Source organism: Odocoileus virginianus, chromosome 3, assembly GCF_023699985.2.
Source record: "Odocoileus virginianus isolate 20LAN1187 ecotype Illinois chromosome 3, Ovbor_1.2, whole genome shotgun sequence".
NCBI lineage: Eukaryota > Metazoa > Chordata > Mammalia > Artiodactyla > Cervidae > Odocoileus > Odocoileus virginianus.
The window spans coordinates 57239530-57263804 of record NC_069676.1 but is presented as its reverse complement, the minus strand read 5'-3'; the positions used below and the strand labels follow the sequence as shown (position 1 = coordinate 57263804).

At 44.0% G+C, this 24275-nt stretch overlaps 1 protein-coding gene across 4 annotated transcripts in view; it reads right to left on the bottom strand.

The window, feature by feature from the left end:
- ARHGEF37 (Rho guanine nucleotide exchange factor 37) overlaps nt 1-24275 on the bottom strand; it is a 58214-nt gene that overhangs the window by 13261 nt on the left and 20678 nt on the right. For all 4 annotated transcript variants that reach the window (XM_070465631.1, XM_070465629.1, XM_070465630.1 and 1 more), the window contains exons 3-9: nt 23403-23526; nt 14873-15020; nt 9102-9301; nt 7805-7935; nt 5145-5249; nt 2906-3016; nt 1929-2258 (exon numbers count right to left, since the gene is read on the bottom strand). In XM_070465631.1, coding sequence (XP_070321732.1) covers nt 1929-2258; nt 2906-3016; nt 5145-5249; nt 7805-7935; nt 9102-9301; nt 14873-15020; nt 23403-23526 — 1149 coding nt within the window. The remainder of the gene's footprint in view (nt 1-1928; nt 2259-2905; nt 3017-5144; nt 5250-7804; nt 7936-9101; nt 9302-14872; nt 15021-23402; nt 23527-24275) is intronic.

The window sequence follows — 24275 nt, the reverse complement described above, 5'->3', positions numbered from 1 at the left end:
AAACTCATGTTCATCAAGTCAGTGATGCCATCCAACCATCTCATCCTCTGTCATCCCCTTCTCCTGCTACCTGAAATATTTCCCAGCATTGGGGTCTTTTCTAGTGAGTCAGTTCTTTGCATCAGGTGGCCAAAGTACTGGAGTTTCAGCTTCAGCATCAGTCCTTCCAACAAATATTCAGGGCTGATTTCCTTTAGGATGGACTGTTTGATCTCTTTGCAGTCCAAGGGACTGTCAAGAGTCTCCTCCAACACCACAGTTCAAAAGCATCAATTCTTGGGCACTCAGCTTTCTTTAGAGTCCAACTCTCACATCCCTACATGACTACTGGAAACACCATAGCTTTGACTAGACAGACCTTTGTTGGAAAAGTAATGTCTCTGCTTTTTAGTATGCTGTCTAGGTTGGTCATAGTTTTTCTTCCAAGGAGCAAGTGTCTTTTAATTTCGTCTTTTAACTAATGGCTGCAGTCACAAAATCTGCACTGATTTTGGAGTCCAAGAAAATAAAGTCTGTCAGTGTTTCCATTGTTTCCCCATCTATTTGCCATGAATTGATGGAACCAGATGCCATGATCTTAGTTTTCTGAATGTTGAGTTTTAAGGCAGCTTTTTTACTCTCCTCTTTCCCTTTCATCAAAAGGCTCCTCAGTTCCTCTTCACTTTCTGCCGTAAGGGTAGTGTCATCTGCATATCTGAGGTTATTGATATTTCTCCCAGCAATCTTGACTCCAGCTTCTGCTTCATCCAGCCCGGCATTTCACATGATGTATTCTGCATATAAGTTAAATAAGCAGGGTGACAATATACAGCCTTGACTTACTCCTTTCCCAATTTAGAACCAGTCTGTTGTTCCATGTCCGGTTTTACCTGTTGTTGCTTCTTGACAGATTTCTCAGGAGGCAGGTCAGGTGGTCTAGTATTCCCATCTCTTTAAGAATTTTCCACAGTTTGTTGTGATCCCCACAGTCAAAGTGGTATCACACAGTGATAAGGGTGGGGGGTGGAAAATTTCAGTGGGATTTTTATGCAATAAACTGGATGGAGAAAGCTGAGCTGGAGCACTGAGGCACAGGAAGCACCATGTGGAACGAGCAACACTGACATTTCTCTAGAGCTTAGACCCACAGGCCACTGAGCTCTGATGCTGCTATCAGAGAGAGACTGAAGAAAAGTTGAGTGTTCTTTCCTATACCAACCCCAGTCTTCAAAATTCTAAAATCAAAGTTTACACTTAGAGATTTGTTTAAACCTCTCTGTGCCCTATTTATGCTTTCAGCAGATGGCTGTTTTTAACAGGCTGTCAGGCATTGTGGTTCAGGCTCTAGAGTTCACCTGCCAGGATTTAAATTTAGCCATGAGCTACACGGCTTGGGCAAGCTGCTTAACATCTGTGGTCCTGGCTTCATTTTGAAATGAGAATAATAACAATACCTACTCTGTGGGGTTATTGTGAGGATTAAGTGAGACAATATATGGAAAGTGTTCCAAACCCAGTGCGCAGTAAGGGCTCACAGGCAGATGGCTGCTAGAAGTAGTAGCAGGGGCAGGAACACCAGCTTGAAGCATTTACTCCCGACTGTGTAGAAGGGGCCCTGTCTCTTGTCACCTGCTTCTAATACGCTCCAGAGAATGGCCCCAAGCCTGTTATTTTCCCAAGCGAGCCTCCTGTGTTTCTGAGTCCCAGAGCCTGCAAGTGGCCTAAAGTCCCAGTTCTATACTACCCTTGCTGCCATGGTCTGACTCTATTAACGGAGGGAAAATAGGCATGAGAGAGATCCAGAAGGTCCCCATGGCCTCCTCCTGGGCACCTGGTAGCCTGTTTGAGAGGTCCATCTTCACTCCACCCCAGCCCATTCAACCAGCTGAAGGGATGAGGAGGCCCAGCCAGGCAATTTCCCAGATGTACCCCAGTCCCAGAGGCCTTACCTGGGCCAAGCTGTCCTCTGCCCTCTGAAGCACTTGCTTTGCAAGGTCCCTCTGGAGAGTCACAAATGTGCAGAGGATCTGGCCGAGCCACCGCATAGCCAGCTGGTTAAACTGTGGGAGTTCAGCCACTAGCAGGGAGTTGAGTGCCTGGTACGTGTGCCGGGCTGCCTCCTCCTCGTAGGTCACGCTGCCCACCTCCAACAGCTTCTCTTCCACCCTCTCAAAGTCCAGTAGTTTGTCCAGACGCTTCTTGATCAGGTTCTGAGGGCCTGCCAAGGTTTTGGCCAGGCTGCACAATGGCTGCCACACCTGGGCTTCCAGCTGCTGCTTCTGTGGGAAGAGGTGAGCATGGGAGTTGAAGAAGGAAGTGGCAGAGGGTGGCCACGGGAAGAAGGTGCTTTGGAGGGAGGCTCCAGTGCCATTCTCACTGAACAGCTGTGACCTCTAGCATGATATCTAACTTTTCTGAGCCTCAAGGTGCCCATCTGAGAAATGAGGACAATGCATGTAACAAGCTTAGCAGAGGCACAGAATAAGTATTCAATATATGTCACTTCTTAATATGCTTACTGTGCAGAGATGTTGAAAAAATTTTGTATAGGATGGTGATCAAAACCATAGTCCTTGGGGCTAAGATCCTAGCTTGTCATTGATCATCTGAATAACCTGGGAGGTCACCCTCTCTGAGCCTCATCTGCAGAATGGAGTTAACAGTATTTACCCTGTAAGCTATGTTGTGAGGATTAAATGAGTAAAGAATGTAAAGACTTTAGCACAGTGCTTGGCAGATAACATGGCTCAATAAACATTAGCTGGCACTATTTTTATCAGGAAAATGCACTAATAATAATCTCCACCCTGCTGACTACCCAGGACAGTTATGGATGTAACCATCGAGGAAAGGGCCTCACTTCTAAATATTATTCTTATAGACTCTGCCACGTGACTGAAAAAAAGAAGGGAGAAGTTCCACTCACAAACTCTGGGAAGGCCTGGAGCTGCAGGTCTCTTGCCAGGTAACAGTACTGTACCACAGGCCCCCCGGGGATTTCCAGATTGCAGTCCTGGGGCCAGAAGCGGAGGAAAGCCTAGATGGGGGTCAAAGGAGAGCCCACTGAGACCATTTCACACCTGAATGCCCCTCTACGACATCCCGGAAGAGGTTGCCCAGGCTGTCTGCACACCCTCCAAGTGTCTGCATACAGCTAATCTATCCTTGCACAACTTGGATGATTAGAATGTTCTTTCTCTAAGCCCACATCTTTCTCCCTATTCCAGTGTTGCCTCCAATTCACACACTTCTCGTTATCACCTTTGTGAATTTTTTTTCTGCCATGTCTGCTTCTCATGTTCTAATAATACTTTTCCTTAAATCAACCTAGCATCCCTATTTAAATCAATGCATTAAAACAAACAAACAAACAAAAACACCTTATGGGGAATTCCCTGGCAGTCTAGTGGTTAGGAGTCCGTGCTTTCACTGCCAAGGGCCCGGGTTCAATCCTTGGTCAGGAAACTAAGATCCCACAAGCTGCATGGCATGGCCAAAAGAAAACACCTTATGATACTTCCATAAAGGGAAAGCCGGGAGAAGGCAATGGCACCCCACTCCAGTACTCTGGCCTGGAAAATCCCATGGATGGAGGAGCCTGGTAGGCTACAGTCCATGGGGTCGCTAAGAGTCGGACACAACTGAGCGACTTCACTTTCACTTTTCACTTTCATGCATTGGAGAAGGAAATGGCAACCAACTCCAGTGTTCTTGCCTGGAGAATCCCAGGGACGGTGAAGTCTGGTGAGCTGCCATCTACAGGGTCGCACAGAGTCAGACACGACTGAAGCAACTTAGCAGCAGCAGCAAAGGGAAAGCCAGTAATAATTGCCATAAATAAGCATGTTAAGAATAACTGTTATGAAAACAATGCTATTAAATTCTGTCTGGGCGTCATGGCCAGCTGAAGGCTTCCAGCCTGAGATTGGTTCTGCTGGTTTATTTACACGCCAGCAAAAGAGGCTTTTCCTGGACTCTGAGGATTAAAAGAAAGAGTCAATTTCTTGCTATGGGATTCCATGTCAACACTGTATCTGTCATGTAAATCCTGCATTCAGGGCAATGCAGCCTTAATGCTTCTAAGTATCTGTTATTCTCTGCAAAGCCAGACGTGTCTTGGGGGCTTCTGGTTTCTCCCTCTCAAGGCCCCTCCATTCTTTCCCTGAGGGCCTTCCCCTTCTCACTCATTGTGCTGTTATCTTTCCTTGGAGTCTGGGGCAAGATGGAGCAGGAACAAGCAGGGGGTGTGTCCAACACAGAAAAGCATAGAACTACGACCTCTCTTCTACACACTTCCAATAATGCCACTCCAAATCCTATTATCCAAAGAGCCTGTTATCATCTGACTGAGCTGGTCTGTGCAAATGGATGTGACTGAGAACAAAACCACGAAAAAGGGACAGAGTGGATGGAATGAGTCAGCATCGATGACAAGAACGAAGTGGGAATTTGGGCACAAGGAAAGTGATGTGCTGGTTGGGAATGCAAACTGGTGTCCTTGTAGGCTGATTCTGGCTTGCAGAAATGTATTTTCTTGGGCCCACATAACATTTAGATTCTTATTTAATTAGTTGCTCATGTGGACACATCATGAGATTTTACCTAAAGGTCTCAATTTTCAGTTTTCTTCTTCCTTAAAATCAGAAGAACAGGCAGCAGTGGGTCCACACTCCCATGCAGCAACAACGTGAGACAGGGCATTTTATTTTATTTTATTCATTTATGCATTTATTCAGTCATTCAAACTCCAAATATTACTACATATTGAACTCTACCATAAAAGTCTCATAAATAGACAATAGGCCTATACACCTATACACTTCAGTCAATAATATTACCTGCCTGGTCCCTGTGAGCACCTGCTCTAGCGCCGGCCTGGCAGGGTCCTTGCAGAGGACTCTGTTTCCCGTGAATCTGACTCTGTCCAGTGGGAACCCCAGTCCCTGAGCACTCAGTGAGCTCAGAAGTTGCCCCAGCTGGATAACCTCTGGATTAAGGGAGTGCTTGCCCACGGCCCTTCTCTGGCCTCCAACCAGCAACTGTTACGATCTCTTCCAATTGGTTCTTGAAGCTGGTGCCTTTGTCAGGGGCTTGTTCAATTGGCCCTATGTACCTGCCCAGGTATCCCAGCCCCGCCCCCCTATTATTTACCACCGGGCCCTCACCTCCAAATTGTCCAGGTAAGCAGCCATGTTGCTCTTCAGCTCGGTCACACACAGCGACACCCAGTGGAACCTCTCTTCTAAGTCATCAAATTCCTTGTCTTCCGTCTGAGAGTAAAGTTACGCTTAGGAGGGCCGAGAGCATCCACGTGGGGTAGTGTACACCTCCGTCCCAAGTCCTCGCTAGGAACCACCCACACACACCTTTCCACAGACCCGCGCATCAGAGCCATTTCTCCAGTCCCCAAACTGAGTGGGATGGTTAGAGGCAGTAAGTGCGGCTTAGTGGTTTTGTATTCAGACCATGGAATCAGACACACAAGCTCTGGTTCACTTGCTTCCTGTCTGTGTGACCTTAGGCAAGTGTTTTGCCCTCTTGGAGCCTGTTTCCTCATCTGCAACATGGAGATAATATGAACATTTACACATTTAATCGTGTGGAACCATTAATGCCTGGTTCAGAATAAGTACTCAGTCAACCTAAGTTTCTATTAGTAGCTATTCAAGGCTGGTTCCTTGCCCAGACCCAGACATAAGTTCTCTCCTATCTGTATCCAGGGGCTTTGCTGGTGACTAAAAGGTAAAGAATCCGCCTGCAGGGCAGGAGACACAGGAGATTCAGGTTTGATTCCTGGGTCAGGAAGATCCCCCAGAGGAGGAAATGGCAACCCATTCTATTATTCTTGCCTGGAGAATCCCACTGACAGAGAAGCCTGGTGGGCTATAGTCTATAAGGTTGAAAAGACACAACTGAGTGACAGAAAACACACACACACACCCCTATATCAAGAGGCCCTGGAGAAAGAGCAGCACAAGGTGCAGAGGAGAAAGCCCCACCCTGGCTCTTCAGAATCAAGTGGAGGAACTGTTCATTAACTTCCAGTGCAGGGGTGTGGGTTTGATTCCTGGTTAAGAAGCATTACTACAAACAAAGCTAGCGGAAGTGGTGGAATTCCAGCTGAGCTACTTCAAATCCTAAAAGATGATGCTGTGAAAGTGCTGCACTCAATATGTCAGCAAATTTGGAAAACAGCAGTGGCCGCAGGACTGGAAAAGGCCAGTTTTCATTTCAATCCCAAAGAAAGGCAATGCCAAAGAATCTCATCTCATATGCTAGCAAAGTAATGCTAAAATTCTCCAAGCCAGGCTTCAACAGTACTTGAACCGTGAACTTCCAGATGTTCAAGCTGGATTTAGAAAAGGCAGAGGAACCAGAGATCAAATTGCCAACATCCGTTGGGTCATCAAAAAAGCAAGAGAGTTCCAGAAAAACATCTACTTCTGCTTTATTTACTACGCCAAAGCCTTTGACTGTGTGGATCATAACAAACTGTGGGAAATTCTTAAAGAGAAAGGAATACCAGAATACTTGACCTGCCTCCTAAGAAATCTGTATGCAGGTAAAGAAGCAACAGTTAGAACTGGACATGGAACAAAACATTGGTTCCAAATCGGGAAAGGAGTATGTCAAGGCTGTATATTATCACCCTGCTTATTTAACTTATATGCAGAGTACATCATGAGAAACACTGGGCTGGATGAAGCACAAGCTGGAATCAAGACTGTCGGGAGAAATATCAATAACCTCAGATATGCAGATGACACCACCCTTATGGCAGAAAGCAAAGAAGAACTAAAGAGCCTCTAGATGAAAGTGAAAGAGGAAGAATGAAAAAGTTGGCTTAAAATTCCACATTCAGAAAACTAAGATCATGGCATCCGGTCCCATCAATTCATGGCAAATAGATGGGGAAACAATGGAAACAGTGACAGACTTTATTTTTTGGGCTCCAAAATCACTGCATTTGGTGATTGCAGCCATGAAATTAAAAGACACTTATTCCTTGGAAGAAAAGTTATGACCAACCTAGACAGCATATTAAAAAGCAGAGACTTTACTTTGCCAACAAAGGTCCATCTAATCAAAGCTATGGTGTTTCCAGTAGTCATGTAGGGATGTGAGAGTTGGACTATAAAGAAAGCTGAGCACTGAAGAATTTATGCTTTTGAACTTTAGTGTTGGAGAAGACTCTTGAGAGTACCTTGGACAGTAAAGAGATCCAACCAGTCCATCCGAAAGGAAATCAATCCTGAATACTCACTGGAAGGACTGATGCTGAAGCTGAAACTCCAATCCTTGGCCACCTGATGCAAAGAACTGACACATTTGAAAAGACCCTGATGCTGCTGCTAGGAAAGATTGAAGGCAGGAGGAGAAGGGGATGACAGAGGATGAGATGGTTGGAAAGCATCACTGACTCAATGGACATGAGTTTGAGTAAACTCCGGAAGTTGGTGATGGACAGGGAGGCCTGGTGTGCTGCAGTCCATGCATTTGCAAAGAGTCGGACACAACTGAGCGACTGAACTGAACTGAACAGGAAGCCAAGATCCCACATGCCTTGTGGCCAAAATGCCAGGACATAACAAAGAAGCAATATTGAAATAAATTCAAACAAAGACTTTAAAAATGGTCCACAACAAAAAATCTTTAAAAAACTAGCAAACTTAAAACAAAAGAATCAAGTGAGGGTGCCTACTCTGCCCCTTCCTGGTCTCAGTCTCCTCATCTCTGAAAGCAGTCTAAGACTCCGCCTCACCACCGCACCGTCTTGCCACCTGGGATGGATGGCATGCAACCCTTCCTCCAGTCCGTTGCTCACCCTGGGAACGAGCCCCGCCTCCTGCTTCAGCAGCTGGCTCAGTCGGGTGGTCTTCTTGGAGAGGGTGTGTGTATTGATGCGAGCCAGTCGCTCCCGGAGGCTCAGAGGCTCCACCTTGGTGTACTTGGAGGCTGCACCAAGAGAAAAAGGAGGGCACAGGGACCAGAGCTGACCCAGGAAAGTAAGAGTCCCTAACATCCCAGCTGGGCACCTCTTGGGCCCTCTTCTCAAACATCAGGGTCACACCCATTAGAACGGCAAATCTTGGAGGTAAAACACAGGGCTCAGAGTCCTCACTGACTGAATTCAGAGGTTCATGCCAGCTTGACTTCTTGCCCCTCAGTTTCCTCTTCTGTAAATGAGGCCAACCACCTCCCAGGATTGCTGGGAGATCACATAAGATGATGGAAATGGAGCAAATGACTTAAGCTCTCATTTTACCCAGCTGTGAAATGGGACTAACAGTGCCAACCTCAGGACTATCGTAAGGATCAAACAAAATAATAAATGAAAGAAACAAGTCATAGCTAGCCCTTAGTAAACATTAGCTAAATTATCATTACTATACTGTTTTAGTTGTATAAGTTTTTCCTCTACCTAGGACACTGTGACACTGCAGATCTTTCTGTATTAGCAACTTGACAGGCAGCAATGTCCCCACTTTCTCCTCCTACCCTCATCCCTGATACATACACAACTCTTTGCCTCCCAGTATTCACTTCTCCTTAGTATAGCAGCCATGTGGTTTGGATAAGAATGATTTTACTTTAGTTCAGGGAGTGGTTGCTGACTGTTATAAGCCAATTCACACGATCCCCACTCCTCTATCACAGTGACAGGTTCAAAGAAAGGCTTACAACCCAGGCCTAAGCCAATCAATTAGTTCATGGCATTCCCCTAACCATGGCAATTGGTTCAGGGTGAGCATATGACTCAAATGAATCCTATTAGAATGAAGCTTCAATTTAGTGTTTATAACTAAGCGGAAAAAGGATCCATGTTCTCCTGGAAGGTGTGGTGTTCCGATGTGAGTCTTAGGACAGCAATAACCACTTACTCTTATGAAGGAGGCCAGTTTGAAGAGGCAAGTGACACATAGTGAAGGTCAGAGATAAGAGAATTATAGGGAAATGACACCAGCTCCCAGAAAATCCTACTTAAAGCCCACGTTACCTCTGGACTTGTAGGTTATATAAGCGACTGTCTTCCCTTTACTGGTGAAGCCCATTTGAGGTGAGTTTATTGTTAACTAGAAGCATTCTCACTAATGTATCGCCTAAATGCCCCAAGTCCTTACCCACTTCTTTGCGCCTCTTGTACTCATTGATGTTGGTGACCACATCCTGGAGGGCAGAGGTAGCCCTCTGAAGGACAGCGTAGGCACTGGTATCAGGGAGTGTGTTCTCCAGAATTTTCTGCAGCAGCAATGGGTATTTGGTAATCCTCTGCAGAGGAATTACCAGCAAGAAACTGAGGCCTGAAGGTCCAGCTTGCGGCCTGAGGGAGAAGGCTGGTGTTAAGTAGGTCAAGTCCACACTTGGGGGCACCAAGGGGCCTGGGCTCCAGTGGCAGCTCTACTGTTTAACTCACTGTGTGATCTCAGGCAAGTCACCCTCCTTTGGGGGTCCTCAATTTCCTCATCGGGTGCTGCTAGTTCTCACTTTACATTTTTCTAGGCCTCAGTTCCCCATATGTACTAAATCCAAAGGTCAGTTCTCTGTCCTCAGCTTACTCGGTCTCTCAATAGCAGACACAGAAGACCATTCCCTCTTTCTCAAAACACTTTCTTCTTTTGGCCCCAGAGATGCCCTTTGTCCTGCTTCTCTCACCCCACAGGCCACTCTCCTGGCCTCCTCTGCTGGCTTCTCTCCAATGCTGGCGTGCCCCAGGGCCTCCTCTCTCCACTCACTCTCTTCCTGAGCCCCTTTGGTCCTATGGCTTTAAACACATGGCAAACCCAGATCTCCACTTCTTACTTCTGCCCAGGGCTCCAGACTCACACCGTCAACTAGCCTATTTGAGATCTCCACTTGGGTATATCTCAAGCACAACTCCATCTGCTGGACATGCACATGGTACTTCATTTAATAAAACGGTCCTACTGCTTCAAAAAGAAGCACTTTAAAAATCACAGGAACTCAGGAAATCCCTGGTGGTTTGATGGTTAGGATTCAGTGCTTCCACTGCTGTGGGCCCAGATTTAATCCCCAGTGGAGGAACTAAGATCTCACAAGCCTTGGGGCACAGCCCCCTCAAATTTTTTGTTTTTTGTAATCATAGGAATTTAATGTTAGAGAGGCATATAAAGTATTTAAGGGTAAAGACTCATAGTATCTGTAATTTCCTTTAAATTACTTAGTATAAAATTAGATGTGGCAAACAGAAGGTATTTATACTTGCTCATTTCAGGTGGTGGGTGTGTGTGTTCATTACATCATTCTATTTTTCTATAGGGCTTGAAAATTTTTTTTTTAGGGCTTGAAAATTTTAATTTGAAAAAGGAAAATACAAAACACAAGAACTAATAGTGTCAAGGTCCCTTCCATATGTATCATTTGATGCATAAATGATTATTTCTAGCCCCCTTCCTGAAGATGTCTGGAAGTTTCAGAAAGAGTGCCCAAGTCAATGGTATCTGGGACAAGGCTCCAACAGTCTTTTTTGATCATGACAAGTAGCCCTCAGACCCACCTTCTGAGAAACACACAAGGGTTTCAAACCTCAATATCTAAGTCCTCCACGAAGACTCACAAATACCTCTCATGACTATTATCTGGCCTCCTCTCCACAGTACCTTTGCCTTTTGCTCTTCTTCCTATGGAAAAAACCTCCAGACCAAATGTCCAGGAAAGATCAGCCATAAGGCCTGGAACAGACAGAGCAGGTGGGAACTACCCCCTCCCTCCCATTAACTGCGGGAGGTTGGAACACAGGGGTGGAACTGTCAGGATGTGCCTGTGCTGACCATCTGCTCTCATCAAGGGCTTCCTAGCGCCTGGCTGACTGTGGGCAGGAGAGGTGGAAACAGTGGTCAGATATTTGCAAAACTCCTGTCCTCTGGGCTTACTTTTCATAGGAAAGGGACAATTGACTCATAGGGACAACTGTTGCCTCACAAATCAGAGATGACAGAGGGCAGAGGGCCTTCAAAGAGATGATTACGTCTCTTTTCCACAATCATCAAGAACTACAGAATTATAGCAACCTCTTTCTTTACAGCCTTTCTAAAGTAATTTGGAGAAAACTCTTTATGTAGCCTATCAGATGGGCAATAAAAATTAAAAGACTTGGGACTTCCTGGTAGTTTAGTGGTTAGGACTCTGTGTTCCCAATGCAGGGGATATGGGTGCAATAGTGACTGAAGAAATAAGATCCTGCATACCACATGGTGTGGCCAAAAAAAATTGAAAGACTCACCCAGAGTTGGAAGAATATGGGGAAACCAGCCCTCTTACATTCTCTTGGTGGAAGTTATCAGTTGGTGGGATCTTTTTAGAGAGTAATTTAGCAATTTGTAAAATATACAATTCCCTCAATCCTACTGCAGAAATCTACCCACAGAAATATTAACTCAAGAGAGCATGGATAAAGGTAGAAGTTATTCAGGAACTCTGTGACAGTAAAATTTGGGAAGCAACTCAAATATCCATCAACAGGGGATGAGCTGACTATGGAAAAGAACCCTATGTAGCCATTAAAAAAGAACATGGTAAAAAAAAAAAAAAAGGAACATGGTAAAATAATTAATGGCTATGGTTGAGTGAAAAAACAAGTCCTAGAATGTAGAGTAGGAGTCCCTTAAAAATTCATTAATTCATTCATTCTTACTATTTATCCATCCGTCCATCCATCCAGCATCTAGACTTTCCCACGGAAAGTCTATTTCTTACCTGTCTGTATATAGACAGAATCAAATTTGGATGGAACATATTAACTACTAGGGGGAGGCATGGGAAACAGGAAACCAAGGGGGAATGGACTTATACTTTTTACTTTATATAATCTGTGTATTGTTTGAAATTTCCCTTCTTCAATAAGTATGTTATTTTCATACTTAAACAAAAAATGCCAATAAAGGAAAACAGATTATGTGTCTCCTCCCAACACTCTGCCTAAGCTGTTGTGGAACTGCAGGTACTTTGTGTTGGACTGATCCACCTCTCCTCCCCACGGAAAGCTATGCCATTAGACTGGTCTCCCTAAGGCAAAGCTCCCTGTGGCTGCAAGGACAAGTCTCTGATTCCATTGGCCGCCAGGTGGGAAGCACTGCCTTAAGAGCTAGGATAAACTAAACACCTCACCAACTCACCCACCCAGTGGGAGCTAGCATATATTTTGGAATCACAAAGATCTAATGAGATGGTGCCATTTATCTATCTGGATATCCAGCTGGTGTGATCCTAGTCAGCCAGGCTCAGAAAGAGCCCCATGATCTTCAGCACAGAAAGCCAGGATGACTGTTTCAGGAGGGAGGTGATTAATAGTTCTAGAGCAGCATACATAGTAGGAACCCCTTAAAATTCATTCACCCACCATCCATCCATCCACCTACCATCCAGTGTCTATACTTTCCGTAGGAAGTCTATTTCCTGTCTGCCTGTAAATACACAGAGTAAAATTGGGATGACCGAAAGGATGTCGTTCCTGCTGCAACATTAGACCAGAGGATTCCACCGAGGGCAGTCTTAAAACCTGCAGGCTCTGGGGTGCTACAGGTATTTAGTGGACAGGGTCCCAGGGAAGCAGAATATCCTGCAAGGACAGTCTTGCATTATGGAGAATTGTTCTACGCTTCATATGCCCCTCTCAACATTCAGAGACTGAATGAATGCCTTGAAACGGGCTGCAAGTTCAAGAACTGAGATATTTTTGTGACACCTGGACTCCATCCAGTCACATATCTTCACACTGGGAATTACTATGATACTAACTTTTGTAAATACGACACAGGCCATCTGTAAGAACATCATTCCTCATTTTCTCTGCCTCCCAGTATATAATATTATCCCTACTTCAATTATGTTATTTCCTCCTTTCTCTTATCATACACAAGGAAGTCAAGTTTGTGTCATTCCAGGGTACACATATTCTCTGCTCTTTTGGTTTTCTGTACTTTGTGTATAGAATGGCTTCTGACTCTTTTTTGCTTATACCCATGTGATTGCTAGTGTAGTGGTGCCCAAGCATTTGCATACTGAAATACATATTATATTATTAGAAATTATTTTCCTTTTATTTCTCCTTTAATTATAGCTAAGCTATTATGTTTATTTTTTTCAATTATGTATATGGGCAGGAGAATTTTTTTCAGAATGTAACGCAGGATAATAAATTTGTTATAAAAAGGGAGCACTGGAACTGAAGGAGCAGAGAACCACAGTGTGGTCTCAGGGAAGCATAATCCCTTCCTAACCAAGATAACTACCACAGCTGGGAATTACTGAGTATCACCTGTATGCAATGAGACTACATCCCCAAGAGCTGTTGCTTTTACTCCCACTCTACATGTAGGGAAGCTAGGTTCTGACACACTAAATGGCTCCTGCCAAGGTGAATGAAGAGCAGAGAGCTCGATTCGTTGCCAGGCTGCCTGGCGCCAAAGCCCATGAGAAACATCTGCCCTAGTTGGGAAACACCGGAGTGCAGAAGATGTGACAAAGAGCAGTCTCTGTGCCAACTAAGGCCCCCCACACAGTGCTTCTAACATGTCTGAACTAAATGCCAATATTTAACACTGGGGAGACTTACATCAAAGCTTCTGGTTTCTCTTGAAAGATCAGAGGATCTGGTCACAGTGGAATCATATTTCTACACAGCAACTGAGGTAGATGGTTTACCAAAAAAATGGCTGCAATTAGTTTACTCTCTGTATCTATACCCTTTGAATATGACTTTGAAGCTTCTCCCACCAAGAAGTGGGGACTATTTTCCCACCTCCTGAGTGGCATAGCATGCCAATTCTAAGCCAAGATCTCAAAAGGCAGAGCTGAGTCAGCTCGTATGTCCCATGTTCATAGGAAAGTCCAGCCAACATCAGAAAAGCTGACCTATGGTTGATCACAGACATGTGAGGGAGTCCAGCCAGGACTAGAAAAATCATTTACTGAGTCCAGCTAAATTGCTAACATGCATAAATGTGACCTTGAGAAATATTTGCTTTAAATTTTGGAGATGATTTATATTTTAAACCACTATATTTGGGGTGATATGCTATAGCAAAAGCTACTTGATACAACAGTGATCAGCTGAGGCTGGGCTGCAGCTGCACTCTATATAGGGACTGCTGGCTCTGATTTGCCAGAGTCTCCATCACTCCCTTTTGTCTCACAGCTGGCATCCTGCTCCCTTCATTTCTGATACTTGCCTCACTCCTGTAGAAATGTATTTAGTGACCCTTACAAAAGCCTAAGTTTGTAAGATCCATGAAGGGATCAAAGGAATCGAAGAAGAAAATGAAAGTAGGCTTTTTTGAAGGCTGGGAGGGGCTAGGACATGGCGACTTCAAAAGAAGGCTTCAGGGGGTACAAGGGTTAAGGATAAGATGTGCTGTAGCACATGGTTCCCACCATCTCACTGCCCTCCCTATGGTGGGCACAAATGCTGTTAAACAAATGTTTCTGCTTTTCCACCTCTGAACACATGGCTGGAAGGCATGCCCTGGCCTCCTGGTACTGGATGAAGTCAGGTGATTAGTTCTGGCTCTGAAAATTATGAGAAGCAATGGATATTACTTCTGGCCTGGAACATTTAGTAACCAGTGTGAGACCCTCCAGAGTTCTTTGTTCTTTGCCAAGTTACCGGCCATGTTCCAGACAGTGTCTGGGGTCAGCTTGGGTTCCAGAGTGAGCATGACACTGGGAAAAGCCCCAAGTTAACCCACACTGGAGCATAAGGAAGGTGGAAACCTCATTGGTTGAAACTACTAAAAGAGTTGGGGATTGTTTGTCTCTGCAGCATAGCCTAGCCTAGCCTGACTAGGACACTCCTGAAACAGTGTGAGCAGCCCCAAGCGAGGGTGAGACTTTAAGAGCCCCTGACCTTGGCATCCATAGGGATCATTCTACTCACAGCACTGCCTCAATGATGCCCTGGATCTCCCGCTGCAGCTCTGGCTCCTTCCGGTAGGTCTCTACCAGCAGCAAGGCCTGTTCATAGCTGGCACAGTACACCTTATAGACTTGCTCCAACTCCTCTTGGAATTCCAGAAATGCATTACCTGACAGTGAAAAGGCAACAAGTTCTCAAAAGCATGTCTGCATGTCCTCTTGCTTAGAACAGGGAGGCCGTGAGTGACACAGCTAAGCACTTCAGCTCTGACATAAGATTGTCTGGCTTAACCAGCACTGTAACCTTGGGCAAGTCACCTCATCTTCCTCAGCTCCCATTTTTTCATCTCACTTTCAAAAGGCTGCTGTAGGATTAAGTGACAGAATGATAAAGTGTGTGCTTAATAGATATTATCTATAATTACAGCAATAATATTGAAAATTCTCACATTTGGACAATGCTTTATAGTTTACAAAACACATTCATGTTATATCTTTATAAATACCATGTGTAGCAAGTACAACTCCAAACCCTGTTTACAAAGACACCCTACAGCACAGCACGGATAGTCACAAATGTGGGCTTTGGAGTCAGAGAGAAGTAGGGCCGGAACTCCAGCCAACATTTTCCCAGTAGTACAGTCTAGGGTGAGTATCTGGTCCCTCTGACCCTCCATATTTTCATCTATAGACAGGAATACAAATAGTACTCACCTCCAAGTGTTCACTGGGATGATTAATTTTAAAAATGCATATAAAGCACCTGACACAAACTTCATTTCCCAAAAACTTACCAACTACTTATGTACTGACTGTGTATAAGGCACTCTTGTAAGTTCTTTGAATGAAATAATGACCCTACCTCATGGGGCTGATATTCTCCTGGGGAAGACAGACAATAAATAAATATATTTATTTATATGTTACATATGCAAGGCGATCCAACCAATCCATCCTAAAGGAGATAAGTCCTGAATACTCATTGGAAGGACTGATGTTGAAGCTGAAACTCCAATACTTTGGCCACCTGATGCGAAGAGCAAACTCATTTGAAAAGACCCTGATGCTGGGAAAGACTGAGGGCAGGAGGAGAAGGGGGCAACAGAGGATGAGATGGTTGGATGGCATCACTGACTCAATGGACATGAGTTTGGGTAAACTCCGGGAGTTTGTGATGGACAGGGAGGCCTGGAGTGCTGCGGTTCATGGGGTCGCAAAGAGTCGGACACGACTGAGCGACAGAACTGAACTGAACTGAACTGATGCCAGGTAGTGATGAGTACCACAGATTTAAACAAAGCCAGATAAAAAGTTAGGTGTCACTGTGGTCAATAATCTGCCTGCCAAGGCAAGAGACACAAAAGACGTGGGTTCGATCCCTGGGTTGAGAAGATCCCTTGGAGTAGGAAATGGCAACCCACTCCAGTTTATTCTTGCCTGGAAAATTCCATGGGATAGAGGAGACTGGCAGGCTACCGTCCATGGGGTTGCAAAGAGTCAGACATGACTGAGCAACTAAGTACATACACACAGGAGATCTATTTAGGAAAGACCTCCATAAAGATGTGGATGTTTATCACAGTCCAAAAGAATCCATCCCTGGGAAAGTCTGAGGGAAGAGCAGTGCCAGGCTTAGGGAAGGACAAATACAAAAGGCCTTAAGGCAAGTGAATGCTTGACATGCAGGTGACACAAGAAGGCAGGTGTGGCTGGAACACTGTGAGCAAGGGCACAAAGTAGAGAAAATAAACAGGAAACTGAAGCCAGATTATGTAGGGCCTTGAAGTAAGTAAGTATGGTATAGTAAGGTGTTCAGGCTTTATTCTAATGGTGGCAGGAAGCAACTGGAGGGTTTTGAGCAGGGGCGACAATGATCTAGTTTTTGTTTTAAAAGGATCACGCCCATGCTCAATTTCAACAGCACTTACACTAAAGTTATAACAATACAAGAAAGACTGGCAGTCCCCTGCATACGAATGATATGCCAAGTTGTGACATTCTATATTTAAAAAAAACACACAGAAATTTATGAGATTAGTTACTTATTGTGGAGACAGAATGGGATAGAAAGAACGGGGAATGGGATAGGATAGTAGGGATGAGAGGGAAACAATGCTTTACTGAATATATCTTCTTATTTAGCTCTGATCTTGGAACCATGGTAATATTTTACATACTTCCAAAATAAATATACAGCTAAGACCAATCAGGATGTGGAAGGGGAACCCCAAATAGAAAACAAAAAATAAGGAATGAACCTAATTCTACTACAAATGAATAACATAACCACACTGAAGGGTGTAGGAAAAAATTAACGGAAGTATTTTTCACAAAGGTACAGGCTAGTAATTCTAATTAAAATATAAAATAACCAAAAAAAAAAAATACTCTAAGTGACTACTAACTTCGAACAAATAAGTAAACACACTGTAGATAATGGCAACCATTTCTACCTGTCACAGAAAGATGCTGCAAATAAGAAAAGAGGAAAGATTAGAATGAACCCTGAGATACTGGACTAGAATTGGAGGTATTAGTAGGAACTCATGGTTTTATGTATTTTAAATATATAAATATAGATGGGCTTCCCTGGTGGCTCAGTGGTAAAGAATCCAACTGCCATTGCAGGAGATGCAGGTTTGATCCCTGAGTCGGGAAGATCTGCTAGAGAAGGAAATGGCAACACACTCTAGTATTCTTGCCTGGGAAATCCCATGGACAGAAGAGCCTGGCAGGCTGTATTCTATGGGGTCACAAAAAGTTGGACATGACTTAGCAACTAAACAACAACATAGATGGATAGATATAGACAGAAATGTAGATGTGTGTACACGCATGTGTTAGTATATATACACATATTTCCTACATATCAGCTAAGAGGGCCTAGAAGCAATGACCCCCCAGGAGCAACGAGCACACCAAAAAGGTAGGAACCAGGTCTCCCAGGAGAAAAGCTGATTGTAAGGACGGGGCAGGGAAAATATAAGATGAGCTGAGAACACAGCTTGTGACGTCAGAAAGCAAGAAAGTGCTCACAAATTGTTAGAGACACATTGAAAGGACACAGGTGTCAACTTGAAAGAGCTCCCTATGGCCAAAGCTGGTAAAATTTGAGCAAGAAAATGAATAATAATAGTACTGGATTCTGATTTATGGAATAAAGCAAATATCCATGAATTTATACTTGTATAAAAGTTGAATAAAGAAACGAATGGGTACTGCACAGGGAATAGAGCCAATATTTTATAACTATAAAAAATCTATAACTATAACCTTTAAAAATTATGAACCGGTGCCACAACTACTGAAGCCCACACGCCTAGAGCCCAAGCTCTGCAACAAGAGAAACCACTGCAGTGAGAAGCCTGAGCATAACTAGAGAGTAGCCACCCATCACCTCAACTGGAGAAGGCCTGCGTAAAGCAAAGATGAGCAAACACAGCCATAAATAAAACAAATAAATATGAAAATTGTGACTCACTATGCTGTGCAATTAAAACTTATAAACACTGTAAATCAACTATACCTAAAAATTTGAAAACTAAAAATAAGTTAAAAAAATGAATGGAAGGGACATTTCTTGCTTATAGAATAAGAATTAATAAATGTAGGAGGAAAGGGAAGTTGGGGGCAGGAAAAATGGTTAAAGGGGGTCAACTGCTTGGTGACAATAAAAACTAAATTTACAGTTGTGGGCACACTGTAGTATATATAAAATCAAACGAAATGTTGTACACATGAAACTATTAATATATATTAAGAATATTATAAATCAATTTTAATGCCATCAATCAAGAAATATATGTAGGAGAAAAATAGAGTCCTAACCACTGGGAATTCCCTCTACTTAATTTTTCTGTAAATCTAAAAGTGCTCTAAAAAAATAAAGTCTACCTACAATGCGTGTAGACCCGGGTTCAATCCCTGGGTTGGGAAGATCCTCTGGAGAAGGAAATGGCAACCCACTCCAGTACTCTTGCCTGGAAAATCCCATAGACGGACGGAGCCTGGTAGGTTACAGTCTGTGGGGTCACAAAGAGTTGGACACGACTGAGCAACTTCACTTCACTCACAGAGTGTGAAAGATGATTCCTAGAACCAACGATTACTTAAGGTGGTATACAGCTAACTAATGAACCACATATAAGAGTTAAGAAGCTGACAAAAAATAAAGTCTGTTAGAGCCATACTCTGTTGAGACTAAATCAGGAGTAAAACATGGGACGAGGAATAGCTATTAAAAGGCTACTCCAGGACTTCCCTGATGGTCCAGTGGATAAGACTCCGCCTTGCAATTCCGGGGACATTGGTGTGATCCCTAGTCTGAGAAGATCCCACATGTCCTGGTACAACTAAGCCCATGAGCTGCAACAGCTGAAGCCCATGTGCCCTAGAGCCTGTGCTCTACAAGTGAAACCATGGCAAAGAGAAGCCTGCGCACAACAACTAGAGAGTAGGCCCCACTCTCTACAACTAGAGAAAGCCCACACAGCAACAGAGACCCAGTGCAGCCAATAATAAATAAATAAATGTAAAAAAAAAAAAAGGCAAGACTATTTGGTTGTCTATCTAAGGGGATAGTGGTGAGGGTGAAGAGAAACGTATTAGTCACAAAAGGGCAAGTAAGCCACAGACCACAGGAAGCCCAGCTAAGCCTAAAGCCAGCTGATGCTGTGTGTTGTACCTGTGAAAGGCACCAGGCCCCCCTTGAGACAGGGAGTAACTGGACCAGCATGGTCCAGCTCTCAGCAAAAGTTTCCACAGAGAGACTACCACCCCAGGAACCAAAACCCCTCCCCAGTGCTGGTCAAGACAATCCTCAGAGAGAACTCCCTCAGAAGCCCCAGAACAAGGGAGAACGTGACCAGGAAAGACTACCCAAAATTGCAGTTAGGGAGAATGCATAGGACAGAGAGGTCAGCTAGCTGCAGAGATGACCTCACTAGAAGATAGCTTAGGCGTAGCCCTGAAACCTGGGGCGGTTCCCACATTCTTCTCTCCTTAGGCTGTTCTGCAGGAATGTGACTTTTGCCAAAGAAACTGCATGGCCAGGGGCAGGAGTGTTTCCACAACTGAAGGTGGAGGAAAGCAAACTTCCTAGAGCAGAGAGCAGAGCTGTCCAACAGGCAGGAATGCAGGGACACCAAAGACTTATTTCTTCTCCTCCTGTCCTCCTTAAAGTCACAGATTGGAAAGTCACAGCAGCTAAGAGTTACTCTCAGTATCAAAAGGCCACTATACCTCTGGCTGGAGAAATGAGAAAGGGAGGCAGGATGTTGTCTGAAGGAGCTGCTCAAATCATGACTCTGCCTGGTCAAGCTGTTTGACCTTAGGAAAGTTACTTAACCTTTCTGAGTCTCAGGTTTTTCTTCAACAAAATGGGGATGATAATGTTGTTGTTCAGTCACTAAGTTGTGCCCAACTCTTTGGGACCCCATGGACTGCATGTAGCACACCAAGATCCTCTGTTGTCCACTAATAATAATAATCAATAAGTAACAAGGTCATGAGAATAAAAAGGGCTATTTCATGTTCAGTTCAGTTCAGTTGCTCAGTTGTGTCCAACTCTGCGACCCCATGCACTGCAGCACACCAGGCCTCCCTGTCCATCACCAACACCTCGAGCTTACTCAAACTCATGTCCATGAAGTCGGAGATACCATCCAACCATCTCATCCTCTGTCGTCCCCTTTTCCTCCTGCCTTCAATCTTTCCCAGCATTAGGGTCTTTTCAAATGAGTCAGTTCTTTGCATCAGGTGGCCAAAGTATTGGAGTTTCAGCTTCAGCATCAGTCCTTCCAATGAATATTCAGGACTGATTTAGGTTCCCATAGTCTTGTCTGGCACCGAAATGGGTACTATTTTCATACAGATGGCATGAAACTGAAGCTCAGAGACATGAATGAGATGTGGGTGACAGAACCTTGCAAGTCAGATTCCAAAGCCCCTGCTCTAAACCACTTGACCTATAAGCCATGAGCCATATATGACTCCTGGGAACTTGAAATATGGAGAATCCCAATTAAGATGTGCTGTCAGTGTAAATGACACTGGACTGCAAAGACTTTGTACCAAAAAAAAAGTAGAACGTATCATGAGTAAGTTTTATACTAATTACATGTTGAAATATTACTTTGGATATTTTGGGTTAAATGAGATATATCATTAAAATTAATTTCACTGCTTTAGTTTTTTTAATGTAGCTACTCAAAAGTCTTAAATTAAATTCAAGGCTCACACTGCATTTCTTTCAGATAACACTAAACTAGAACATGGTGCCTTCCAGTGACAGGAGCCCTTGGGGGAACTCCACAGGGAGCTGCATTTGAAATCATTCGTAAGAACACAGAACCTGACTCATTTGGGAGGTTCATGCCTGATGTCCAAAAATCTTTTAAAATGCTGTGGTATGAAACTGGGATAAGGGCCTCCCTTGCATAGCAGGGCTAGGAATAGGGAGAGCTGGTAGAAACCAGCTCAGCCTTGATCAAGCACAAAGTTGCACCTAGGAAAAGAAAAGCCTGTGTGGATTCTTTGTACCTCTTTTTGGCTAACCATAAGGGTCAGAGGATGAGAAGGCTATTTTCTGTACACTCAGTAAAGGCCAGGGGACAGGCTTGCCAAAATGGGGGGGGGGGGGGCAGGATATAAGATGCTCAGTTAAATTTGAACTTCAGATAAATAATGAAAGTTTTAATATAAGTATGTCCCAAGTATTCCACGGGATAAACTTAGTATAAGTTTAGTATACTTAGTAAACTTAGTATAACTTTCATTGTTTATGTAAAATTCAAATGTAATTGGGCATCCTGTATTTTATGTGGCAAATCTATCAGGGAAACAGGGAAGCCAGGGAATGGAGATGTCACCAGGCTTGGACAAAGTAGCATCTTAACTTTTTGCAGGTTAAACTGGAAGGCAGAGATGAATAAGTGAGGACCCTTAACAAGGAAGTAGTTGAATCTCAAACCCAGAGCAACAGAAGTCCCCAAAACCCTGGAGCTTCTTCAACCTGAGGTTGTAACAATTTCTACTCAAGGGACTTCCCTGATGGTCCAGTGGCTAAGACTCTGCACTCCCAGTGCAGGGGACCTGGGTTTGATCTCTGGTCAGGGAACGAGATCCCACAAGCCGCAACTAAAATCCAGTACAAATGTAACAAAAAATTTCACTCAAATAAGTGGTCATCATTAACAGAAATACAGATAAAATGATAAAAGGTAAAAATATCTACCTAGATACTGTTAAAAAATCTTGTTCCTTAATTTTGTATTCCTCTATCATTTAAAGGAAATAGTTGGGCTTTCCTGGTGGCTCAGTGATAAAGAATTCACCTGTGAATGTAGGACATGGATTCAATCTCTGGTCTGGGAAGATCCCATATGCCATGGAGCAACTAAGCCTGTGCATCACAACTCCTGAGCCTGCACCCATCTACCTTTCTCGGCCCATCCACCTTTGTCCTCTGACTCCACCTGAAAGCCCCTGACCATAGAAGTTTTATCAAGCAGCCCCAGAACAGGAGATGGAAAGGGACTGCAGAAGTTTGAAGTTTACACCTACTCATTCCTCCTCCTTTATGTCTGGTCATCCTAACTATTTCAGAATCAGGAGTCCACCTCCATCTCTCACCTAGGTGAAGCTAAAAGCACCAGCTGATCTCATTACTTCCACTCTTACCACTCTTTCACAATCCACCGTACACAACTATCAAAAGGATCTTTGAAAATGAAATCTGACCAAATCACTCCCCTGCTCAAAATTGTCCAATGAGGTCTCATCACACTTAGGAGAAAATCCACACTCCTAGAAGGCCTTGCAGGATCTGGTTCTTCTCTGCCTCTTCTACCTATCTCCTATACTCTCCCCTTGCTCATTGCCCTGGAGCCTCACCAGCCTTGTCCATCAAATATCCCAGGCTCATCTCCGCCAAAGAATAGGGCCTCTGCATACCTGTTTTCTCTACTCTTTGTCCAGATCATCTCGTAGCTGGTTCCTCCCTAACAGGTCTCAGTTCAAATGTCCTCTCCTCAGGAGGCCTTCTCTTTTCTCAAAAGTTACCATATTTGTTATTCTTTAAATTACAAATTACTACTTAAAATTCTCCTGTTTATCTGTGTATCTTCTGTCTCTCTCACTCACTAACCCAAAAGAACAGAAGATCAGACCCTCTGGTTGACTGGACCCTTCTGTAACCTCAGCACACAGCACAGTTAATGGCACACTGCAGGTGATCACTAAGTACCTATTGAGTGAACGACTGTGAAAAAAACCCCAGGATAGAATCTCAGCCACACCACTAACCAATTATGTGTCTATCAGTATGTCCTCTCTGTCTTTAGGCCTCAGTCTCTTCATCTGTAGTGATAGGTTGGGCTGGATATCTTTTGAGGGTCCTGCCAGCTCTGACATACTGTATTTCAGGGACTCCCAAAACAGCCTCTCATTGAGCTGCATCTCCCTGGAATGCTGGGGAAAGTACAGCAATGACCACATGCCTAGAACAATTTCACGGGAATCTCAGGCTGCCAACTGCCTGGTTTTTTGCTCACCGATCAGCTGCACTTGTTCCTCTTCCCTGGAGGCTGTCTCCTGCAGATCATGAAGCAGTCTTCTGTTCACCTTGATGATGTCATCAATGTTTGAGAACAGGACATCCAGATCTCCCTGTGGCAGCTAAAAGGAACAAAGACTCCGTGGAAGGTTGCTCAGGAGTTTGGTAAGAGTGATTTTTTTTGTAGGTTTTGGACAGTAGTCCAGAATAGTCATGCCATCGGGGTTCCATCTCTCTTGGGAAGACCGTTCCAGAGGAATGTTTGAAAGGACTTTGAAATTTTATAAATTAGGTATTTTTATTACTCTAAGAGAAGAGAGGAAGAAATGGAACATTCAGCATGAAAGGAAAGCTGAACTGCATTATCCTAGGTCTGCTGCCAACTATAATTTTTCTTCTCTCATTTCCCCATCTGTCGTATAAGTGTGGGAAGTTGGACTTCTTTCCAGCTCTGACACACTTGGCACCTACCACTATTACCTTTAGATATATTCTGAACTCCAGCCCCTATGAACGAAACTACACCACTGTTAAAAGGATGCAGGATATCTACAGATGTTGACTGTGCTCAGTTGCTTCAGTCGCATCCGATACAATCTGTGAACTGTATCCCGCCAGGCTCTTTTGTCCATAGGATTTTTTAGACAGGAATACTGGAGTGGGTTGCCATGCCCTCCTCCAGGGGATCTTCCTAAACCAGGGATTGAACCCACGTCTCCTGTGTCTCGTGCATTGCAGGCAGATTCTTTACTGCTGAGCTGCCAGGGAAGCCCTATATAGGATATATATACAGATAGAAGCCCTGGATGCACAATCAAGTGGGAAAAGCTAACTGTATAAAAATATCTAGAGTATGCTTTATTTTTGTTAA